This window comes from Sceloporus undulatus, chromosome 7, assembly GCF_019175285.1.
Source record: "Sceloporus undulatus isolate JIND9_A2432 ecotype Alabama chromosome 7, SceUnd_v1.1, whole genome shotgun sequence".
In the NCBI taxonomy this organism is placed as follows: Eukaryota; Metazoa; Chordata; class Lepidosauria; order Squamata; family Phrynosomatidae; genus Sceloporus; species Sceloporus undulatus.
In genome coordinates this window covers 26,036,574-26,058,368 of record NC_056528.1, presented here as the reverse complement: position 1 = coordinate 26,058,368, position 21,795 = coordinate 26,036,574, and the positions used below count along the sequence as shown (strand labels likewise).

Sequence of the window (21,795 nt, the reverse complement as noted above, 5' to 3'; positions counted from 1 at the left end):
TTAATAATGTTTTTATCTTTGAGTGTTATCCAATCTAAAATCCAAATAAATGCACTTGCATAATAATACAATTTTAGATCCGGCACACCGAGAACACCTCTATCCTTTGAATCTTTCATTAATTTCCATTTTATTATTGGTTTCCACCCCCCAAATAAACTTTGAAATTTCAGTTTCCCATGGTTTAAATATCCTATCATTTTGAATGATTGGGATATTTTGATATAAGAAAATTAGTTTGGGTAGAATAGACATTTTAATTGCAGCAATCCTTCCCCATCATAGAAAGGCTTAGTACTTTCCATCTTTGTAGGTCTTCCCTTATTTTTCTCCATACCACCGTATAGTTCTGAGTTTTTCCCTAATAATGTTATTCCTAGGTATTTTGGGTTGTTTTTTTACAAAATAAACAACTTGTTTCTGTTTGTATTTTTTCTGATTCTTTTTTAGAAACATTCATGGCCAGAAAATTAGATTTTGTTTTATTTACTTTTTAATCCCGTGTGTTTCCCAAATTCTTCAATCTCACTCATCGCTTTATGCATGTTTTCTTTAGGTGCTTCTACTATTAGTGCCAAATCACCCGCGTCTGTCTGAGAGCTCTGGTACCACAATAAACTAGAACTCCCTAGCATTGAGCCAGGGCAGTTAAAGCAGTCTCAGACTGGATTATTCTGCAGTGCGTTTTAGTTTGAGCGCACCGAAGAATAAAAAAACCAAAGGTGTGCCTAGCATAGCCACTCATAAAAAAAGTTTTGGAGGATGAAGGGCTAAAGTGGGAGGAGGAGAGAGAAACCGGGACGTTTTAAAAAGCAGCTGAGAAAGTTAGATGGCAGAGGATTAATGGGGATTGTCCCTGCCAAATCAGGACAGTCAGAAGGCATGTGGAAAAGGAGTTTGGGGATCCAATTTGGCTCAATAGCAATGCCACCTTCCTCCAAAGACCCTGCACTCACCTTCTTGTCCTTCTCCTTGACCAGTTTGGCTGAATCCTCGATGTGGCTGTGAAGCTCCTGGATCCTCTCTGATTCAGCCAGCAGGCTCTGTAGCTGCTTCTCTGCGGCCACCAGCTGAGCCTCAGCCGCGTGCTTCTCGCTTTTCATGAAGAGGGCCTCCCGCTGCACCTGGAAGACCTCTGTGCAGGTGCGCTCGTGCTTCCGCTCCAGGTCGCTCAGCTTGGCGTTGAGGGTCTCGATCTCCCCCTGAAGGCTGGCCTTCAGTTTCTCATGAGATTCCTTGGATACTGCTGCCTGGCGGACTTCATCCAGCTGGGCCTGGAGCCCCGAGGCCTCTTGCACCTTGACTTTCAACTCTTGCTCCAACAGCTTGGCTTTGGCCTTCAGCTCCCACAAAGTCCCTTCCAGGAGTTCCTTGGCACGGGCATGCTCTGCCAGGGGCACCGACTCACGCCGGTAGCTTTCCGCACTCGCCTGCAATTCCGCCAGCCTTTTCTGGGCAGAGTCATGCTGCACCTTTAGGTCCAACAGCTTCCCTTCTGCGTTGGAAAGGGAGGCCTTCAGCTGCCCCACCATGTCCTCATGCTCCGACTTGGGGATGTACTGGGAGGCCAGACTCTGCTTGGTGGCTTGCAGCTCCTCCTCCAAGGCCTGCCGTCCTTCTCTGAGACCCTTGAGCTGGGCTTCTGCATCCTGCCGGTGCTTCATGGTAACTTCTAGTTCTTTGCGCAGCTCTCCAGCCTCTTCCCGGAGATGCTTTGAAGAGCTCTCTCGGACCTCTTCAAGCTCACAGCTCTTCTCCCGCAAGGATTCCCTCAACTCCTTCACCTCGGCCTCGGCAGAGGTACACCGGACCTGAAGGGCCTCCTTCTCCTTGGAGACTTCATCCAAAGAGACGCTGAGCGAGGTCTTCATCTCGTCATACTCCTCAGCGGTGTAGCCTCTGGCGATTTCTTCCCCCTTGGCTACGAGCTTCCGTTCGAGATCTGTTACCTTCTGGTCTCGGTCCTTGAGGTCCTCCTGTGCTTGATGCAAAGCGGCCTTGACTATCTCCAGTTCACTCCTGGAGTTCTCCGCAATCTCCTTGTCCTCCACGGATAGGATGCCCAACTCGATCTGCTCTTGGAGGAGCTTCACTTCAACCAATGCAGCCTGGTATTTCTCCCTCATCGAGCTGAGCTCTTTGGCCAACTCCTCAGTCTCGCCATTCCTTACCTCTGTATCCGCTTCACCATTTTCTTCCAGCCCTACTCCAGAGTTGCCATCAGGTTCATGGTCTCTGTTGCCCTGGTTGGCCAAGGAGCTGGTCTTTTCCAGGGCTTCCTGGAGAGCTTCGATTTGCTTCTCGTAGTTAGCCTTGAGCTGTTCGTAAGCCTCCGCAGGGACGAGTTTGCAAGAAGGTTCGTCGTTCCCAGCACCCTCAAGGGTTTTCAAGACCTCCTGGGCTTCGGCATGCTGCTCCTTCAGGCGATCAAATTCTGACCTGAGCGAGTCGTACAAGATGATGGGAATGAAGTCACCGGAAGCATCTGCATCACTTTCGTCTTTCTCATAATTCTCCAGGATCTACAGAGTACAATATCAGTTGGAAGAGGGAGAGAAGATGGCATTGTTATTGTTACTGTTTTCTTTGGATGCATCTACACAAGTGATTCCCAAACTTTGATCCACCAGGTATTCTGGACTTCAACTCCCAGAGGCCCCAGCCAGCATGACCAACAGTCAGGAATTTGGGGAGTTGATGTTGAAAACGTCTGGAAGACTCACTGATCTACACCGCTTTAAATGCTGTAGCTCCATCCTATTGAATCCTGGGGCTTCCAGATATACAAGGTCTTTAGCCTTCTTTGCCAAAGAGGGCTGGTGCCTCGCCAAACTACAAATCCCAGGATCATGTAGGATGGAGCCATGGCAGGTAAAGCGGTGTCAAACTGTGTTACTTTCATCATAAATTGGACAAGTTTGAAGGCACACAACAATTGTTCTGTACTCATAACCACTGCTCAGGGTCAGCCTGGTGTAGTTGTTTGACTGTTGGGCTCTGGAGTTTGGGTTTGAATCCTCTCTTTCTTTCTCCCTTTGAAGAAACTTGTCAAGAAAACCCTGTGATAGCTTTGCCTTAGGGTCGCCATAAGCTGGAAATGACTTGAAGTCACACAACATCAGCAACAACAAGCCGCCTTGAATCCCATTTGGGAGAAAGGCAGAACTGAGTGCAACATAGAAGGGAGGAAAGAATAAACTCTTAAGTGCTCACTACCAAACTCTTTCCACTTTCCTCCTCTTGGGCTTCTCTTGTATATTTGCAAACAAAGAAGGAACGACAAGGAGGCTATTATATCTGCCAGCTTCTCTCAGTGGAAGCAAACCAAACCCTATTTGTTCTGCTCAGTGAAACTTCACAATGCTCAGAGGCAGTGTGCAAAAGCCCAAATAGCCAGAGAATGTGCTTGGGCTAATAATCTAACTCAGAGTTACGCAGAGAAATGGTCATTAAGTGCATTTCTCAGTACCCCAAGGCTAGGAAAGGAAGCCATGGATGGATGGGGCTGTACTTTTTGCCATTTTTCTTTTATTATAACCTGTATTTTCTCCATCAGCTCTTTGTTTTTCTGGGTCAGCGACTGCACTTGGCCCTGCAGGGTTGCCAAGAGGTCTTCGGTCGAGACGCTCCAACTCTTTTTCGACAGCAAACACTCGGCTCCTTAAAGTTGTGAAACAGAAAAGAAAATTGGAGGGACGGGGAGGAGAGAGAAAGCACATCAACATCAGTAAATCCAGATTGAAACTTAGCGGTCTTCAACAGGTGGAGTGTCAACTAGATGAGGATGATGGGAGATGCAGTCCAGCCATCCTGGTTGGGGGAGGCTGCCCGACGTGACATCTAACATAATGATTTCCACCGCTTTGCAAATATTTCTCTAAGGAATATTTTATATTTTTGTATTTTTTAATTTTTTTTATTATAAACAAAACAAATAATCCAAATCGAGCAAGAAAATTAAACAATTGTACTAACTATGCTTAAATTATAAGGCTTAAAAATAATTCATTTATAACTCTTTATAATTCTAAATGTCAATTAATTCCCTTATATCTTTTCAAGCATTCCCATTCTTTCTCTCTCTCTTCCATCTTGGAGTCACTCGTCAATGCGGTTAATATGTCCATTTGCATTGCCTCCTCCAATCTATCTATCCATTCCCCATCCGTTGGAGTTATTTGCTGTCTCCAGTATCTAGCATATGTAAGCCTGGCTATTATAACATAATGCGTCCGTATTTTTTTCCCTATTTTTCTTTCTATCATACCAGTCATATTCAAAAGAGACAATAGAGGACTAAATGGTAATGTAAACTCTAAAATTTTTGACATCAAAAGGAGTATTCTTTTCCAATATTTCTTTGCTTCTTCCCACCGAAGATGGTAGACAGTACCTCTATGTTCAACACATTTCCAACAGTTCCCGCTCCCAAACTTATACATCTTATTTAACCCACTTGGAGATAAGTGCCATCTATGTTGAATCACAGGCCCGTTACAGACCGCCCAAAAGGGGCGGTCTTGGGCTGCTGCTGGTTGCAGCGCGGAGGAGCCACAGCAACCAAACCGTGCGACTCCTCTGCGCTGCAAAAAAGGAGTGCAGAAATCGCACTCCTTCCAGCAACCCGGAAGAGCCGCCGCAAGTGCCAAAGCGCGCACTCGCGACGGCTCTTCTGGGTTTAGATGTCCGGACGCTGCACGTCCGTTATGTCAAGATGGCGCCGCCCGTCTGTATAGGGTGCCGCCATCTTGCCATACAGAATATGCGTGAGGGGCAAGGCGCGTCCGGAAGCGCCGTCCCTCACGCGTATTCCTGGTGCAACGATGGCGCCGCTTAGGCCCGTCTGTAAGGCGCCTTAATGTAGTTTTCTTTATAATTCTGACGTAAGGTAAATGAGTGAGTATCACACCATGATTTTCCCCATAGATCCATTTCTATCGCTTCTCCCGTGTCTTGGGCCCATTTCACCATTCATTGTTTAACACTTTCGTTCTCCAGATCTCTTTGCTTTAATAATTTATAACATTTTGAGATGTGTCCTCTTCTCCGGTCAAAAATAATACTGTCGATCTCATTTCTTTTTTCCTGTAAATCCGTATTCATTTCTGTCAATTCTAAATCTTTCCATTAATTGTCTCTGTAAAAACGAATTCTTATTAATCGTTCTTTCTATTTCGGTATTGGCTTTCATCAAAAAAGATTGATCTTCATTTTTAAACAAGTCTTTATAAGTTAACTAACTTTGGCCCTCGAGTCTAGTTCTTTTATAAAACGCTTCCATAGTGGCATTTGATTGTAAAACTGTTTAAATAATAAGTTACGCACAAAATGATGACGGAAATCAAGCCAAGATGGACGATATGGATAAAGATTGGGTCCTGCTCCAAAGCTTTTGTAAAGAACACTGGAAATAAACATTTTTAGATTCGGACATGGAAGGAAATTAAATAGATTAATTAAATGACGATAATTAAATAGATGGGTATACCAAGTTTCCAAGTCTATAACTAAATGTAGACAATATACTATATATGTAGATTGATGAATCAATATTAGGATTTATGGAAGATATATATACGTATTAAGACCTTGCATCGATGTAAGTTTACCAAGCAAACAAGAATAATTGGAAAATGTATAATGGAACAAACGATGTATTTTGTAGCACATCTAAAAGGGAAATGGATGTATATAGTTATTTATACACACACTTAATCACAGACCGATTATATTTATCAGATAGACTATTTTGGGAAATAGTGATGAAAAGAATACAAAAAACAATTGCTTAACTAAATGCCAAATGAAGAAATAGTATGACGAATGAATGGATAGAATAGATGGGAGGGAAAGGGGAAAGAAAGGTGGTGGGGAAGATGGATAAGGGTAAAGTTAGAGGGAAACAAAATTAAGTACAAGAAATATACAATGTAAATAGGAAATTCTGTAATATATATAAGGAACTGATGAAACAATGATCTGTATTGCTTACAATGTTGTTAAAAGATCAAAATAATAAATATATATATATATATATATAAAAGAAATCTCCAAGCATCATAATGTAAGGAATATTTTAAAAAGGTGAAAAGTAGAGTTTTGTTTGGGAACTTGGGTTGAGTCTACGCTGGCCAGAATGCTCCGGACCGCTCTCCATTCTGGACCCAAAGCTGCCCCAAATCCCCCGCATTACCTGGGCATCTTGGAGTGATGCCAGGCAACTATCTACACATACGTCCCTCTATACCACCTAGCACTGGTACGAATCGCTCCCTCCAAAGTAAAAAAAATGAGGCTCCCAGCATCAATTGCATGCCTGGGCACCTCATTTTGTGACTTCAGAGGGAGTGCAATTTGGACTTAAGCCACAGGAAAAGCAATTCCACCTAAACATTAGGAAGAACTTCCTGATGGTAAGAGTTGATCAGCAGCTGGACTCAGGGACGTAGCCGGGGGGGGGATTCTCAGGGTCCGGACCACCCCTTCCATTAGAAAAATGAATGGTATGTGCTGCTGCGCCGCCGCACCCAAGCCCCATTATAATGGTGGCACTTAGTCTGGACCCCCCTCCCTAAAATCCTGGCTATGTCCCTGCTGGACTGGATGACCCTTGGAGTTCCTTCGAACTAGCAATAGTACAATAGTACACTTCTATACCGCTTATCAGTGAACTCAGCACTCTCCAAGTGGTTTACAGTCTGTAAGCCAATTGCCCCCAACAAGCTGGGGACTCACTTGACCAACCCAAGAAAGGATGGGAGGCTGAGTCAACCTTGGAGCCGCCTAAGATCGAACTCAGAACCTTGTGGCTGCAGTATTATGGCATTTAAACCGCTGAGCCACCAGGGATTTAGGATCCTATGATTCTGTGACTTGAGCTAAAGAGATCCTTCCCATCTTTGCCGTACCTGGGAACTCCAACAGATCTCCCTCTTCGTCTTGCAGGGTTTCGATATCGTAGCTGGTGTTTTCTTTCTCATTCTGCACATGATAAAGACAGAGAGAGAGAACAGTTTGAGAGAAGATTGGAGGCCCCACAAAGATGGACTGGGTGGCACCTAAATCTTAAATAGGGATCAGTGGGTTACACCTAAAATTGCTAAATTCAAGAGATTCATGTTCATTCATAGCCCTGCCAAGTCACGAAACTCACTGATGGGCCTTTTGCCTCATGCTGTGTCTAACTCATCTTAGCACGACTTGGTTCTGGGCCTCTCTGTCTCTGTTTCTAGATCCACTTGACTCCTCCAATGAGATCCTGGGTCCTTGTGATCCACAGCCATGTCCCAGTCATGTCCTAAAATAACTGCTTTCCACCTCAGTCCAAACCACTGCCTGTATTTTGAACCCAGACCAAGGGTGACAACTCTTCTGTCCCCCAAACACACTTCCAGTACCTCCATTGATGAGAGACGGCTCCGGAGCACCTCCACCTCTTTGCCCAGATTTTCTTTCTCGGCCAGTTGCTTCTGAAGATCTTCGATCTGGTGGAGCAAAGAAAAAGGTGAGGTCCAAGACACACTGCAGAAATAATCTGGTTTGAGACCGCTTTAACTGTCCTGGCTCAGTGCTAGGGAATCCTGGGAACTGTAGTTTATTGTGGCACCAGAGCTCTCTGACAAATAAGGCTCAATGTCTTACAAACCTACAATTCTCTGAATTCCCTAGCATAGAGCCAGTGCAGTGAAAGTGGTTTCAAACTGGATTATTTCTGCAGTGTGTTTTGGACCTTAATTCCGCTTTGGGTGGTCATTTGTCCACATATCTATTGATGGATTTAGCAGGAACAATAATGTCCCCTGTTCCCTCTCAGTTTAGCTTCAATCCACAGTTTTTCCTTAGAAAATGTATCCTACTAGTTGCGTGCAACTGAGCAGGAGATCCAAGAGCTTTGCAAAAGAGCTGCTCCCCAATAGAAGCAAATGTTGGTAGAACTGCATTATTTCTACCATGTAGATGCACCCATTTGACTCTTCTGGGTTTTAAATAGGTAAATTTCCCAGTTGAGGAAGGGGACCGAAACTGGGGGGCTTTTTACTTGCAAAGCAAGTGCTTGAGTACAAAAGTACAGCCCATCTCCTTGAAAGTAGAATAAGGTTCCAGTCCTCTGGAGACCATGGTTCGATTCCCCACTTAGGCAGGGAAACCAATTGGGTGGCCTTTGGCAAGCCGCACTCTCTCAGCCTCAGAGGGAGGCACTGGTAAAAAACAACAATGAAACCCTCCGAACAAATCTTGCCAAGAAAACCCTGTGATAGGCTTGCCTTAGAGCATAAGAAATGACTTGAAGGCACATAAAAATGACAATAAACCCTCGGACCTTTTCTTTCTTTCTAGGATGGGACTCACCTGTTTCTCTAGAATAAGAAGTGAAGCATCTCCCAGCCCTGGTTGCTACAAGGCAAAGAATAAAGGATGGAGAAAAGGCACTGTTAACAAATAAAATGCGTGCTACTTATTCATTTAGTTTTCCATTTTTGTATTCTGCCTTCCATGGTTATAATGCTTACCATGGGCAGCCCAAGTCGTTTTGCCACCTGAAGTAAAAGTTGAGGGAAGACTTGGGAAGTCAGCTCCGCTTGCCACCCCTAAAGCGATTGCTGCCTGAGTTTGTTGCTTCCCTTTGCCCAATATTTAGTCTTTGCAAAACCCAGCTTTCCACCCCAATTCCTACCTCTTGCTTCTGTTTCTCCTGCTGTTGTTCCAGGCTTCGGATCTTTTGCAGGAACTGTGCCCTCTCTTGGCGCAGCTTCACAATCTCCTCGTAAGCGTCTCGATCCTCCTAGGAAAAGAGAAATTGGGAGATGAAGGGCTACCCTCTGGGTTGGTTGGGCCATTTTTAGGGTCCTCCTGAGACTCTTTTTGCAACACTCTGGGATAACTTCCAGATAGCTTGGGGGGCTATTCCTACAAGCAATGTCATGTAGAAGATGGCATGAGCTTGCTTTCTGCTGCTCCAGAGACCAGGGCAAAAACCAATGGATGCCCATTGCAAGAAAAGAGATTCCACCTAAACATTAGAAAGACCTTAGTGGGCCAACTAAATAGTGGAATAGCCATTTGTTGTTTTTGCATGCCTTCAAGTCTTTTCTGACTTATGGGGACCCTAAGGCAAACCTCTCATGGGGTTTTCTTGGCAAGATTTCTTCAGAGGAGGGTTAAGATTGGCTTCCTCTGAGGCTGAGAGTGTGCAACTTGCCTAAGGTCACCAAATAGTTTCATGGCCAAGCAGGGATTTGAACTCTGGTCTCCAGAGTCACAGTCAACACCCAAACCACTACGCCATGCTAAAACATTCCTCTCTCCCCCCCCCCCCCAATATATATATGACCTTCCAAGTCATATATATGAGGAATGGGAGGTTGGAGGGTCTGGGAATCCAAAGGCCCCTCAAGAGCTACATGTGGCCTCTGCACCACAGCATTCCCACTTATCTAGTTGACATGGAAATGCCTCTCCTGAGCTCTGCTTTGTCCTTTACTCTGGCTATCCTCACCGCATCGGCTGGAGCGGAGGAATGGTGTGCTCTGGCTGGCTTGGCTGTGATCACCCGGCTGCTCCGTTCTGCAGAAGAGGTGCCCTGGTGGTCCAGCGGGTGAGGAGCAGGCTGGCATTGGGAGGACCAGCAGGCAGGAGAGAGAAGGGAACAGAGGTTGTTACTGATGATGGGTCCAATATGGGTTCATCAAGCATGCCCAACTGCCCTCACCCACCTGTTGAGCATCTCTGCCCATCTTCCTACCTGGTTGGGGTTACTGGACGGTGGAGGTGGGGCCTTCCTTTTTCTTGGGCTGCTATTCTTCCCCTTGGAGCCAGATTGCCCTGGGGAGGAGGCCTGTGAAAAGAGGAAGGAAGGAAGGAAGGATAGAGGGGACAGAGAGAAAGGACAAGGAAGGAAGGCCAAGGTTGATATAGAGAGGGAATGAAGGAATGAAAGGAGGAAAGGAAGTGTTAAGAAATACTTTCCCAGCCTCTTGTGCCAAACAGGGATGAGTCTTGAAGGCCAGGGGTTAAGCAGAAGTTACCTGTGAGGATAAATCAGTGGATTCCTCTGCAGAGAAAGAGCAAAAACAAAACCAAGATTAGGAGACTAAAGCAAGGGTCTGCAAAATCTGGCCCTGGAGCCACATAAGGGCCCTAAAGCTGGGGGTTTATTTGGCCCTCAGTCCCTCTACAGTTCCCCCAAAGATAAGTTCCCTGAAGATAAGATAACTGTCTTTCCCAGGAGACTTCTGGAGAAGACACAGCACCAATGTGCATCTTATCCCAAAGATTTCATCCCTGTCTTCCGGAGCTTTCCCAAGCAATGAGTGAGCTTCCAAAATGCCTCAAGTTCATTTGGGGTAGAAAAGGGGGGGGTGTCAAAATGCCTTACCGCTGGCCCAAGAATGACGCTGGGCTGCCTCCTGCAAGTAATGCTGAATGAGGGCATTGCCGGTGGCTGCTCCATAGTGGGCCGCATCGTGGCCTGTGGCATCCACAAGGCCCACCTTGGCCCCGCCGTGGACAAGGACCTCCACCGTCTCCACATTGCCATTCTCACAGGCCACCATGAGGGCTGTTCTAAAGGAAAGGGAAGCCCCATTAAGTTCATAGAATCACAGAATTGGAAGAGACCCCAAAGGCCATTCCGTTCTGCCCCATTCTGCCATGCAGGAAGACATAAGGAAGGTAGATTTGGGCTGAACATTAGAACTTCTTGACCAGGAGAGCTGCTTGGCAATGGGAAAAAATGGGTGTAGAGAGGTGGTGAGATCTCCTCTGGATTTTTAGTCGTTGTGTGCCTTCAAGTCATTTCTGACTTATGGCGAACCTAAGGCAAAGCTATCATGGGTTTTTCTTGACAAGGTTTGTTCAGAGGAAGCTTGCCATTGCTTTCCCTTGAGGCTGAGAAAGTGTTACTTGCCCTGGGGATGCTGTGCTCAGTCTTTCCCAGTGATTTCTGCTCAAGCGTATGTATGGTTTATATATAATATGAAAAATATTGTATGCCTGTGAGGTTCTATAGGATATAGTTAGTGTTGTCTTGTCTTTTTAATACCTGGCATATATTTCTATTTGCATTTGTTTTTAGCCCCTGAAGACGGCCTTTTCTCATGCAGGCCAGAACGTAGTGGGCTCTTTTAAAAAAGAATAAATAGCTGACCAACTTGGAGCGCATGGAGTTTATCCCCTTACTGTTTTCAGCTTCAGAGTCTAGAGAACATGAACCAGTGAATCCAAATGACAAGAAAAGAAATCCCACCTCAACATTAAGAAGAACTTCTTTACTGGAAGAGCCTTTTGACAGTGGAATTGATTGCTTTGGAGGGTTGCGGACTCTCCATCTTTGGAGGTCTTGAAAGAGAAGTTGGATGGGCATTTTGCTTTAGTTGGGTATTCCTGCATGGCAGGGAATTGAATGAGATGCCCATTGGGTGCCCTTCCAACTCTAAGATTCTATGCTTTCACACCATTAGGAAATGAGAAAGTGGTGTGGCAGCCCATAAGATCTTCCCCACGAGTTACAGTTTCTCATAGGAAAGGCCCTCACCGGCCCTTCTGGTCTCTGGCGTTGACGGCAGCTCCGCGGTGCAGCAGGTAATGGCACAGCTCCGAATGGCTCATCTTGGCTGCGAGAATAAGAGGGGTTGCCCCATCCTGCCAAGGAAGAGGAAACATGGAAAAGGAGGGACTCAGTGCCATGGACCGGAGCTGTACCTTTGTATAGGTCCATCTTACCAATGCAAAGTTGCTAAAGAGCTCAACTCCTCTGGAAGATTTGCAAAATCAGGTGCCTGTGTTCAGTGGCGCCAAGGTGGCCAGTGGTTTCCATTTCAAGGGTGCAGTGAATCTGCTCTGTGTTTTAGCAGACCTTAAAGGAGCTGCTATCTAAGGTGCTGCTCTCCGATATACTTTCAGAACTCTTAAAGGTTGCAGACATTGTTTGGCACATTGTGTATTATGCATCAAACTTCTGCAAACAATAAAAAGTGCCCAGGCAGGGTTTTGCTAGTTCTCCCATATGGAATTGCTTTCTATATTTTGGGCTCTTTGAGCTCAGGGGAAGATCAATCAAGAAGGAACAGTACAGCAGTATAAGGAACAGCAAAACAGACATCATGGCATGAAATGGGAGCTGGTAGAGAAGACCTTACCTGGTCCTTGGTGTTCAAGGAAGCTTTGAAGTCACAGAGGATTTCCAAACAGGAGATGCAGCCAGTGACAGCTGGAAAAAAAGAAGGAAAAGGTAGAGCTAGGTTGTAGATGGGGGAGAGCTTAACAAAAAAGAGGGCACTGCCTTGCCATGAAGAATCCTACTGACCAATGAAATCCCCAAACTCTTAGCATTGAAGAGAGTGAGAGCTTGAGAATGGTTTGCACCATGTTGGGAGAAATGTGAGACAGACATCAAATACCATCATAAAAGCTGGGATCCCACCAACCCAAAGGGCCAGATATGAACCCCACAAGGGCTTGTTTAAACCTCAGGATCTCAGGTTCCTCACCCAAACTCTAGAAGGTGCAGGAGGCATATATATATATTATATATTCAAGCTATGGGTGATTGAATCCATGGATAAGGATTCCGTGGATACAGAGGGCCAGCTGTCATAATAATATTAATAATGGATGGATTTCCAAGCACCACAGATCTATGCACCAAACTAACCTGCGTGATGAAGCGCTGTCCTTCCATGACTGTCTGCCATGTCCACTGGGCAAGAGGCCTAAAAGGAGAGTCCAAAGTTGAGCCACACACAACTTTGTGAAATGATATGCTTTCTTTGGCACAGACCTGAAGACACCCAGTGCCAGCTTCTCAGTAAAGGAGCTAAAGGATGGGTCTGCATTCAGTCAGCCCAGCTTTGAGATTCTTGGATTGAAGGGGTGCATAAATATTTGCAAATAAATCAAATAAATACATGCATATTACCTGCAAGAGCTTGCTCACACACTGAGGGTGGCCATGTTTTGCCGAGAGGTGTAAAGCTGCAAAGCCTGCGGTGAGACGAGATGGAGGGAGATAAAAAGGAGAGGAAGGAGATGTTAGTTGCTTTCAAAGAAAGGCCAAATGGACCAGTTCCTTTTAATTTCTGGGTGACCTTGGGCAAGCCACACTCTCTCAGCCTCAGAGGAAGGCAAAGGCAAAGGTGTTCTGAAGAACTCTTGCTAAGAAAACCCCATGATAGGGTTGCCATAAGTGAGAAACAACTGGAAAGCACACAATATCAGCCTACCATACTGAGGGGAACGGTGTCAACTCATCATACAAGAAATAATTCCATGGGTCTACTAACTCTGGAGATTAGGGTTCGAACCCCAGGTCATCCATGTAAACCCACTGGGTGACCTTGGGCAAGTCACACTCTCTCAGCCTTAGAGGAAGGCAATGGCAAACCCCCTTTGAAGAACCTTACCAAGAAAGCCCCATGATAGGGTCGCCATAATTCAAACGTGACTTGGAGGAACACAACAAAACTCCAGTTGAGACTAAGCAACAGGATTTCCGCCTGTGGTTCTGCATGGTTGCACCTTGAGCACTGCACCTTTGGTCATGCATTAGTGAACATTATGCATTGGATTACACTAGTGACTCACAGCATTACAATGCGCCAATGAGATAGTGTTGTGCGACTGCCAGCTAACACTATTCTGCTCTGTTTCCTCAACATAAGACCTCAGCCCCAGCGGTTGGAGGTTTGGGAGAGTTAGACAAATCCAGCCCAAACACCCCACAGCGGGTCTGCTTACCTGATCCATCGGTGGTCATGGCATCGGCCCCATGGGCCAGCATGACTTCAAGGCAGTCCACGTTTCCTCTCATGGCGGCCAGGTGGAACCTACAGCAGGAAAAGACGCTCCCTTAAATTGCAATCTCTGACACCAAATTGCTCCCGCACTGCAGAAATAAAGCAGTTTGACACCCCTGTCATTTCCAAGGTTCAGTGCTATGGCATCTGGAATGGCTACGTATCTCCCCAAACTACAAATTCCTGAATGCCATAGCACTGAGTCATGGCTTTATTTCTGCAGTGTCGACCCACCGAAGAAACAAAGATTGCAAAGGCTTTAGAGAGGTAGGTTGTGGATGGGGAACAATTCATGAACTCACAACTTCATGATCGACACAAGGGCCAGCCCAGTGATTCCCAAACGTTGGTCCTCCAGATGTTTTGGACTTTGGTTCCCAGCATTCCTGATCAAGTTGGTTGGGGCTTCTGGGAGTTGAAGTTCAAAACACCCAGAGGACCAAAGTTTGGGAAACACTGGGAACAATCAGGAATAAATTGGAAGAATGATTCCCAAGACTGATCCCTCAGAGGAGCTGGAAACTTAGCCCATCTGTGGCATGCATACCACTGCAGAGGGATCGCCATTAAAATGAGTGCAACACACACAGACCCACAACTGAAATGGCAAATCCCTGATATAAGGAAACGGACTTACGCTGATTTCCCATCGGAGTCCAATTTGGTGGGGACCAGACCTTTCCGGAGGAGGAGAGAGGAGACGCGGTCGGCGTCATTGTATTCCACGGCCTGCAGAAGCTTCTCGTCGTTCTTGCTCCAGTCTTGGTTCTGAAAACCAAAAAGAAGATGTTGTTGTTGCTGTTGTTTTCTTGAACACATGAACAGACTCTCTCCCCACCCTTTCCAGTTTCAGGGCCATGATCCAGAGATCTTCTGGATACAAAGCTCTAGGTGGATACTAATGTTTCCTTTAGCAGAGGATGAATATCCAACTCTCAGGGAAAACATTATTGCATCTAACGGCGTCGGCGTCATCACCATCATCATCATCATCATCATCATCATCATCATCATCACACTGTCACCGTAAATAGTGCTTTACAAGTTCCCGGCAGAGGAACTTTCTTTGTTTCCTAGATGGAGCCAGGGGTTGGATCAGTGGTTCTCAACTTTTGGTCGTCTGGATGATGTGGACTTCAGCTCCCATCATTCTTGACTGCTAGCCAAGTTGGCTGGGGCTTCTGGGCACTGAAGTCTGAAACGAATGGTGGACCCAAGGTCGGGAACTGCTGGACTCGATAACCTCTAAAGTTACCTTTCCATGTTTCTATAAATATGCCTAGCTGAAGGTTATATCAATTCAGGTGACAGAATGTTATTTCATGCCAGAATATTATTTGAGGTTGCAGCTCCTATGTCTGTAATGAATCCTTAGCGGAAAGGAATTTCAACTGATTCAAATTCTGGAAAACCCACCAGATAGATAGATAGGGGACAGAATGAATAGATAGATAGATGGATAGTCAGACAGAATAGATAGATAGATAGATAGATAGATAGATAGATAGATAGATAGATAGATAGATAGATCGAGAGAGGGGGGGAGAGAGAGAGAGGATGGATGGATGGATGGATGGACGGACAAGATAGATAGATAGACAGAGCAGTCGTGTCATGAAGAAGGCGGTGTGTTCCTATGAGGAGGGGCAGATTGGGACCCAAGTAGGACCAGAATTGGCCTCAGGGTTTAGTAGAGGCTAATACCTTCCAGGTCAATGGGGTGGTGAATCCATGGCAGGTTTTAATGCAGCAAAACCCTGTATAGAGCAGCACCGTAGCAAACTCCTTTGGGTTATTTCCCCCAGATACTCAGCAATGAGAGGGTTCCATTAAAGGCAGCAAATACCCAGACCAACTCCATGTCCTCCAATTCCGCCCCCCTTCTATTAAAGCACTGGGCCCAGTTGCTTCCCCGCAAACAAAAGAAACAAAGAACCACACCAAAAAGGCTTTGCAACCTCCAATTTCCTCCTCCTCCTCCTCTCTCCCCGGCTTACAGATAATCTCTTCCCATGTTTGCATTAATATTCCCTGGACGTCACCTGGTTGTGGTGGCAACAGTTAATCCAAAACGCAAAGGGCGCACACACATCCGTGTTTGACTTTCTAGGCATGATTCCCAGCCCTGGCCTTTGATACAAAACACAGGCAGAGATCTCTCCAACCAGAGATCTCTCCAAATGTGTCTGGCATGCTTTTTTTGTCTTTTCACACCAGATGAAGTCTGACATTTTCCCAATTTTGGTGCTTATTCCAAAACTTGCAGAACGAGATTCAGAAGACCATTCGCTCCCAGTGGTTTAAACCATTGGACTAATGGACTAATGGACAGCATGGTGTAATGGTTGGAGTGCTGGACCACGACTCCAAAATACCTGGAAGACCAAAGTTTGGGAGAAACAGTGGGAGAGGAAGAGACGTTGTTGTCCTCCTTTTCCCCAAATCATAAATTGACCTCCTTCGCTCGGCTCTTAAAATGGCATTGTTGTTGTTGTGTGCCTTCAAGTCATTTCCAATTTATAGGGACCCTAAGGTGAACCTATACAGGGTTTTCTTGGTAAGGTTCTTTAGAGGAGGCTTGCCTTTACCATCCTCTGAGGCCGAGAGAGTGGGACTTGCACCCAGGACTTTTTCATACAGAGGAATGTATCACTGTCCCGAAAGAAGAAGAAAGGGCAGGCAATCCAAAAATGCAAGAAATTACACAGTAGCTTATCACACGCAGAGACGAACACAGCATCTATCCGAAAGAGAAGGCCATGCGAATGCGAATGAACTCATCCCATGAGTACGTACCCATCGGCATCTCGGTTATGAATTAGTGTCTTTGCGCATACGCAGGGAGGACAGGATCCCACAGCCGACAGTACTCCCATGGTCGAATTGGAGATGCATTTCATACTAATGCAAATGTGAATTGACTGTGAATTCACGGAAGAAAAGGATGTATACATTCAACATTTTTTCTGAATTCAGCTATTCCTGGGATGTCTTGCAACTGGGTTTGGATTGCCTTCCGTTCGTGTGCAACGTTGTTTGTAAATCCTTTGTAAAATTACCTGAAATACCTTGGATGACCCTCTTCGATTACCTTTGGTTACCCTTCCAATTTACTCCGTGTGATAAAGTCCCCAGTGGGTTTGCAAGCATGCGCCAGGATTCAAACCTTGGTCTCCAGAGTCCAGCACTCAACCACTACATTGTGGTATTATAAACTGCAATACCTTTATGTAAGGGCATAAGGACCTTGGAATTGTAAGCACTGGAAGGGACCCAAAGGTTTATCTAATCCAACCCCATTCTGCCATGCGGGAATACCCAACTACAGCGCTCCTGAAAGATGCCCATCCAACCTCTCTTTAAAGGCCCCTAAAGAAGGAGAGTCCATTGCCCTCAAAGGTAGTCTGCTCTCCCATTGAACGGCTCCTAGTCAACAAATCTAATACACTCATCCCTCCACATTCGCTGGGGTTAGAAGCACAGGACTCCCGTCAATGTGGGAAAACCACAAACAACAAAAACACTATGTTTTTACCTGAGATTACACCTCTCTAGGTCCTCCAGTACAACTCTGTGGTCAATGCCCGACAGACACTGCACTGGAGGAGCTACAAAGGCCTAGTAGAGTATCCTCTCTAGGAACATCTAGGTTCTTCAGTTGGTTAAAGTTAGCTATAGAGTTGCGCTGGAGGACCTAGATATTCCTAGAAAGGTCATATTAATAAAATCAGTCAATAATCAAATCCACAAAAGTCAAAGCTGCAAATGTGGTTTGACGAGTGTATTTGGGTGGGATTTCTTTCCAATCCATCACTTCATGTTCAAATTCGTTAAGTGCCGTTCGGCTTGGTGTTTGCCTTTGGATGCAACGCCGCAACATTGTGTTGCAGGGCCTTGCCTGGGTATCCTTAGGTTATCCCATGGCAGGCTTTTCCTGACTCTGTAGATGGACGGAAAGGAAGGATCTGCTCAATTTGCGGTCGGTTTTCGACGCTCATCAGCATCCTTCCTAATTGAGAATCGCTGACATGCAGAGGCCTCCGGAGCGCAGCCGTGTCCTTAAAATCTCCTTAGCTGGGGTTTAAAAACTAGGCCACAGGGCTGAAAAGGAGGGGAATCCTACTAGTAGTGAGTTGCTTTGAAAACCGATGAAAGAGGTGTCCGGTCAAGGCATGGTGGCACCATGCACCATGTTCCCGTTTTCCATGCCTTGTTTCATGGTTTTTGTCTTCCATTTTGAGGTTATTCCTTCCTAAGGAGCTGCGGAGTGCTTTCTAGGAAAGGTGGGCACTCACTCTTCCAATACATTGAATCCCATTGTGGGTGGAATAGAAATCCTTGAAATAAATACATCAAATAAATAAATACGCTGTAATGCCTCTTAAGGCTGGCCCGCCTCGCAGGGCTGTAAGGGTGATGTGGGCTCTTTCTCTTTCACACACACACACACAGAGGAAGGAAGGAAAGCGTAACAAAACCACTCCAGTAAATTGCAAAATGAATTATTCAGGCAGTATCACACACACAAACCGGTCTCCAATCTAATACCAAGCGAACGGACCAAAACGTAGAGCGGTGGTTCCTAAACTTTGGTCCTCCAGGTGTTTTGGACTTCAACTCCCAGAATCCCCAGCCAGCTTGGTTAACTGTCGGGGATTCTGGGAGCTAAAGTTCAAATTATCTTGCGGAGCAATGTTTGGGAATCACTGACATAGAGTCAAAGTACAATACAAGACTGCAAAGCAATATTGAACTGGCATTTCAAGCAAACATTTTTCCTGCTGCGTTTAAAAGGACCCGGCTTCCCACTCGTCCTCCCTCCTTTATCCTCAGCTTTGCTGCAAACCGAGTTCAAATGGCAAAAACTACAAAGCCCAGCGTTCCAGAGCCTTGCTTGAGCTCTGCAAAAAAAGGTTTTGGACTGGAATTTGGGAGATCCGGGTTCAAGTCCCTCACTGAGCCATGGAGCCCATGAAGTGACCCTTGGGTTTGTGAGAGAGACTGCCCTACCTCGCAAGGTTGTTGTGAGGATAAACTGGGGAGGAGGAGGAGAGTACTCCAAGGCTTCTTGGGTTCATTTGGAAAGATGAGATAGAAATTGGACCGATGGTTAATAAATAAGAAATAAAATATGGAGCGTGAGAGAGAAGAGACATTTAATAAGGAAGATGGAGAGCATTGGGGGTTGAGACTGGAGCTTGAATTCGCTACCAAAGCATGAAATGCACTCTCAGCCTGACCTCCCTCACAAGGTCGTTGTTAAGATAAGAAGGAGAAGGGAAGGAATGTCATGAATTCAGTGCTGGAAAGGGAGAATGGCAAGGAGACCCAAACCTAAAGGGTAGGAGAACATGCAGAAAGAGAAGGAAAATGGCCTCTGAGCATGTACAGAGCACCTTGGGTGCAGCGATTGCGCTTATGCTGCACCTTCCTCTCCAAAATAACAAAATGAAGGTTTCGATCTATAAAGGGAAATATAACATATGATTGAAATATAGTATTATATATATATATATATATATATATATATATATTGCTTTTATGTTATATTTCCCCCACATGTTATATATGTCATATGTTATATAATGTTACATATGTTATATGTCATATATGTTAAATATATTTACAATGTGCATTTTAATTAAAAATAAACACCATGGTTTCTGCCATGATCCATCTGCTGAGCCCCCAATGCAACCCAAAAATGTCCCCCAGGAGAGATTTTCGGGTACAAATGCAGAGGAGAAAGCCTTAGGAAGGAGGGAAGGTTGCTAAATTAGGTGGAAACTGCAAATAATAATAATAATAATAATAATAATAATAATAATAAATGAATGCAACCCATAGGAATCAACCCACAAAGAGATAGCTGGAGAAAGGACTCGGTTTGTCCTAAGTAGGAAATGCTGGTCATCCAGAACATCTCTGGAGCCGTAATCTTCTGCAATAAGGGCGAGAATTAAACCCAGCACCCATTTCTCCCCCATTTTCCCCTGCCAATGCTGCATCGGATAGAAAAAGCAAACCCTCTATTTGCCAGTGAAGCAATCCCTCTCTCTTTGTAAATGGTCTCTTCTTTTGCTGCAAAAAGGCAATCCTGTATGTGTGCATCCCTTTGCTATGGAAAGCAACCCTCTCCACAGCCCTATCAACCTCTGGGCATGGACAGAGTGCATTCTCCCCTTCCTCCTGATGCCAATGGCATCCAGGAGGAGGTAGACAATGATGATGATGATGATGATGGGAAGGGCATTTCAGAGTCTACAATGCCCAGACAGAAGAAGTGACAGACAGAGCCTGGTTTAAAGGGAATGGGTTTAGGAAGGGTGGATTCCCAGAGATAACAAGATAAGAAGGACTGTTGGTACTGATCTGCAATGTGTTCATTTCCAGCAGAGAAGGTCCTAACATCCTATTGACCGAGAAAGACTGATCCATCCTTTGATCCATCACTAGGATGGATGAATGGATGGACCAGTCTTTCTCGGGCAATAGGATGTCATGGCCTTATGAAAAGGGTGCAAGTAGGACCAAAGAAGAGACAGAATGAGAAAGCCTGGGTTTGGAAGGCAAAAAAAGGGGGGCACCTACCGCGAAAGAGGAGGCGGCACAGAAACAGATCTGCTTCATGGTTCCACCTAGGAAATAACGAGTAGCCATCCATCCGACTTGTCCGGCCCTTGGCCTGGCAAAGGAGGAGGAAGACAGGAGGAAGACAGGAGGAAGGGGAAGAGGAAGAGGAGAGGACCAGCTGAGGATTGAGGCAAGATGAAGGATGCTCTGTGTTGTACTGATGCTGAGGAGGAGACTGGTCCAGGCAGCTTGCAGCAATAGGAAGACAGAGAGGGACTGGCGCCCTCTTGTGGTTGACACTGGGCCTGCAAGGGAGGGAACCCAGACTTCCCCTCCCCAAGAAAAGACCCTTTGGACCAAGTCACACTCTCTCAGCCTCAGAGGATGGCCATGGTACCCCTCTCTGAAGAAATGTGCCAAGAAAACCCCAGGATAGCTTCGCCTTAGGATGGCCATCAGTCGGAAACGACTAGGAGGCACACAACACCAACAAACATGAATGTTAGGCATCCAAATGGAGAGGCAGGATAAAAATAAATAAATAAATAAATAAATAAATAAAAATTATTATTATTATTATTATTATTATTATTATTATTATTATTATTGAGGGTCAGCGAAGTAGAAGAGGGTGAGCAGCTGTAGTCTGAAAATGGAAGGGTTCAAGGAAAGGTGTGCAATGGGAGGAGAAAGAAGGTTTAGGGAAGGAGGGATGCAATGAAGTGAAGGAGAGTGGCAGAGTGAGAGGACAGAGAGAAGGAATGTGGAAGAGGAGTTATAGGAAAGAAAGTGCAGAGAGAGGATAAGGTTTGGAAAGAGAAAGTTGGAAGAAGAAAGAGGTTCAAGCACAATACTAGGAAGGTTAATGGTTGGGATGTATTAATCGAAATAAGTGAAGTAATTCCGGTCACTCAGGAACTGTACTTACCCTTGAAGTTCTTATGTAATATTTTTTGTTTGTTTGTTGATATTACGATATGGCATTGATGCACAAAATGGTTTAAATGTGACTTAAAGGGCTGTTCAAGAGTGGAACACACTAATTCCTCGGAGCGTAGTGGAGTCTCCTTCTTTGGAGGTCTTTAAGCAGAGGCTGGTTGCCCATCTGTGAATGGGGATGCTTTGATTGAGAGTTCCTGCATGGCAGAATGGGGTTGGACTGGATGGCCCTTGCGGTCTCTTCCAACTCTATGATTCTATGATTCTATGATTGTTTGGATGTAAATTTTCAATTTTTGATTTGTTCAATAAAATTTAAAAAACACACATGAATGTCATGTCTCCATATTATGCAATCCTGGGATCTGTAGTTTGGAAAGGGGATGGAGAAATGACTTGGAGGCACACAACAACAACCAAGATCCAGAGTCATTGGTGGTTTGACACCTAAACAGCAATAATAGGGATCCAAGAGCCAGTGCGGTGTAAT

At 45.4% G+C, this 21,795-nt stretch overlaps 1 protein-coding gene across 3 annotated transcripts in view; it reads right to left on the bottom strand.

Annotated features, from left to right (window-relative positions):
• Positions 1 to 20,525, bottom strand: part of ANKRD24 (ankyrin repeat domain 24) — a 28,882-nt gene extending 8,357 nt beyond the window's left edge. Inside the window, exons 1-17 of one of the 3 annotated variants that reach the window (XM_042480542.1) lie at positions 20,385 to 20,525; positions 14,431 to 14,561; positions 13,735 to 13,823; positions 12,917 to 12,981; positions 12,653 to 12,710; positions 12,138 to 12,208; positions 11,534 to 11,640; positions 10,376 to 10,563; positions 10,026 to 10,051; positions 9,743 to 9,835; positions 9,497 to 9,607; positions 8,675 to 8,782; positions 8,350 to 8,394; positions 7,389 to 7,484; positions 6,909 to 6,981; positions 3,539 to 3,660; positions 957 to 2,522 (exon numbers count right to left, since the gene is read on the bottom strand). In XM_042480542.1, coding sequence (XP_042336476.1) covers positions 957 to 2,522; positions 3,539 to 3,660; positions 6,909 to 6,981; positions 7,389 to 7,484; positions 8,350 to 8,394; positions 8,675 to 8,782; positions 9,497 to 9,607; positions 9,743 to 9,835; positions 10,026 to 10,051; positions 10,376 to 10,563; positions 11,534 to 11,640; positions 12,138 to 12,208; positions 12,653 to 12,710; positions 12,917 to 12,981; positions 13,735 to 13,823; positions 14,431 to 14,561; positions 20,385 to 20,453 — 3,018 coding nt within the window. In that variant the 5' untranslated portion in view covers positions 20,454 to 20,525. The remainder of the gene's footprint in view (positions 1 to 956; positions 2,523 to 3,538; positions 3,661 to 6,908; positions 6,982 to 7,388; positions 7,485 to 8,349; positions 8,395 to 8,674; positions 8,783 to 9,496; positions 9,608 to 9,742; positions 9,836 to 10,025; positions 10,052 to 10,375; positions 10,564 to 11,533; positions 11,641 to 12,137; positions 12,209 to 12,652; positions 12,711 to 12,916; positions 12,982 to 13,734; positions 13,824 to 14,430; positions 14,562 to 20,384) is intronic. The other 2 variants (XM_042480543.1, XM_042480544.1) reach the window with 2 other exon arrangements.
• Positions 20,526 to 21,795: the final 1,270 nt, after the last annotated feature.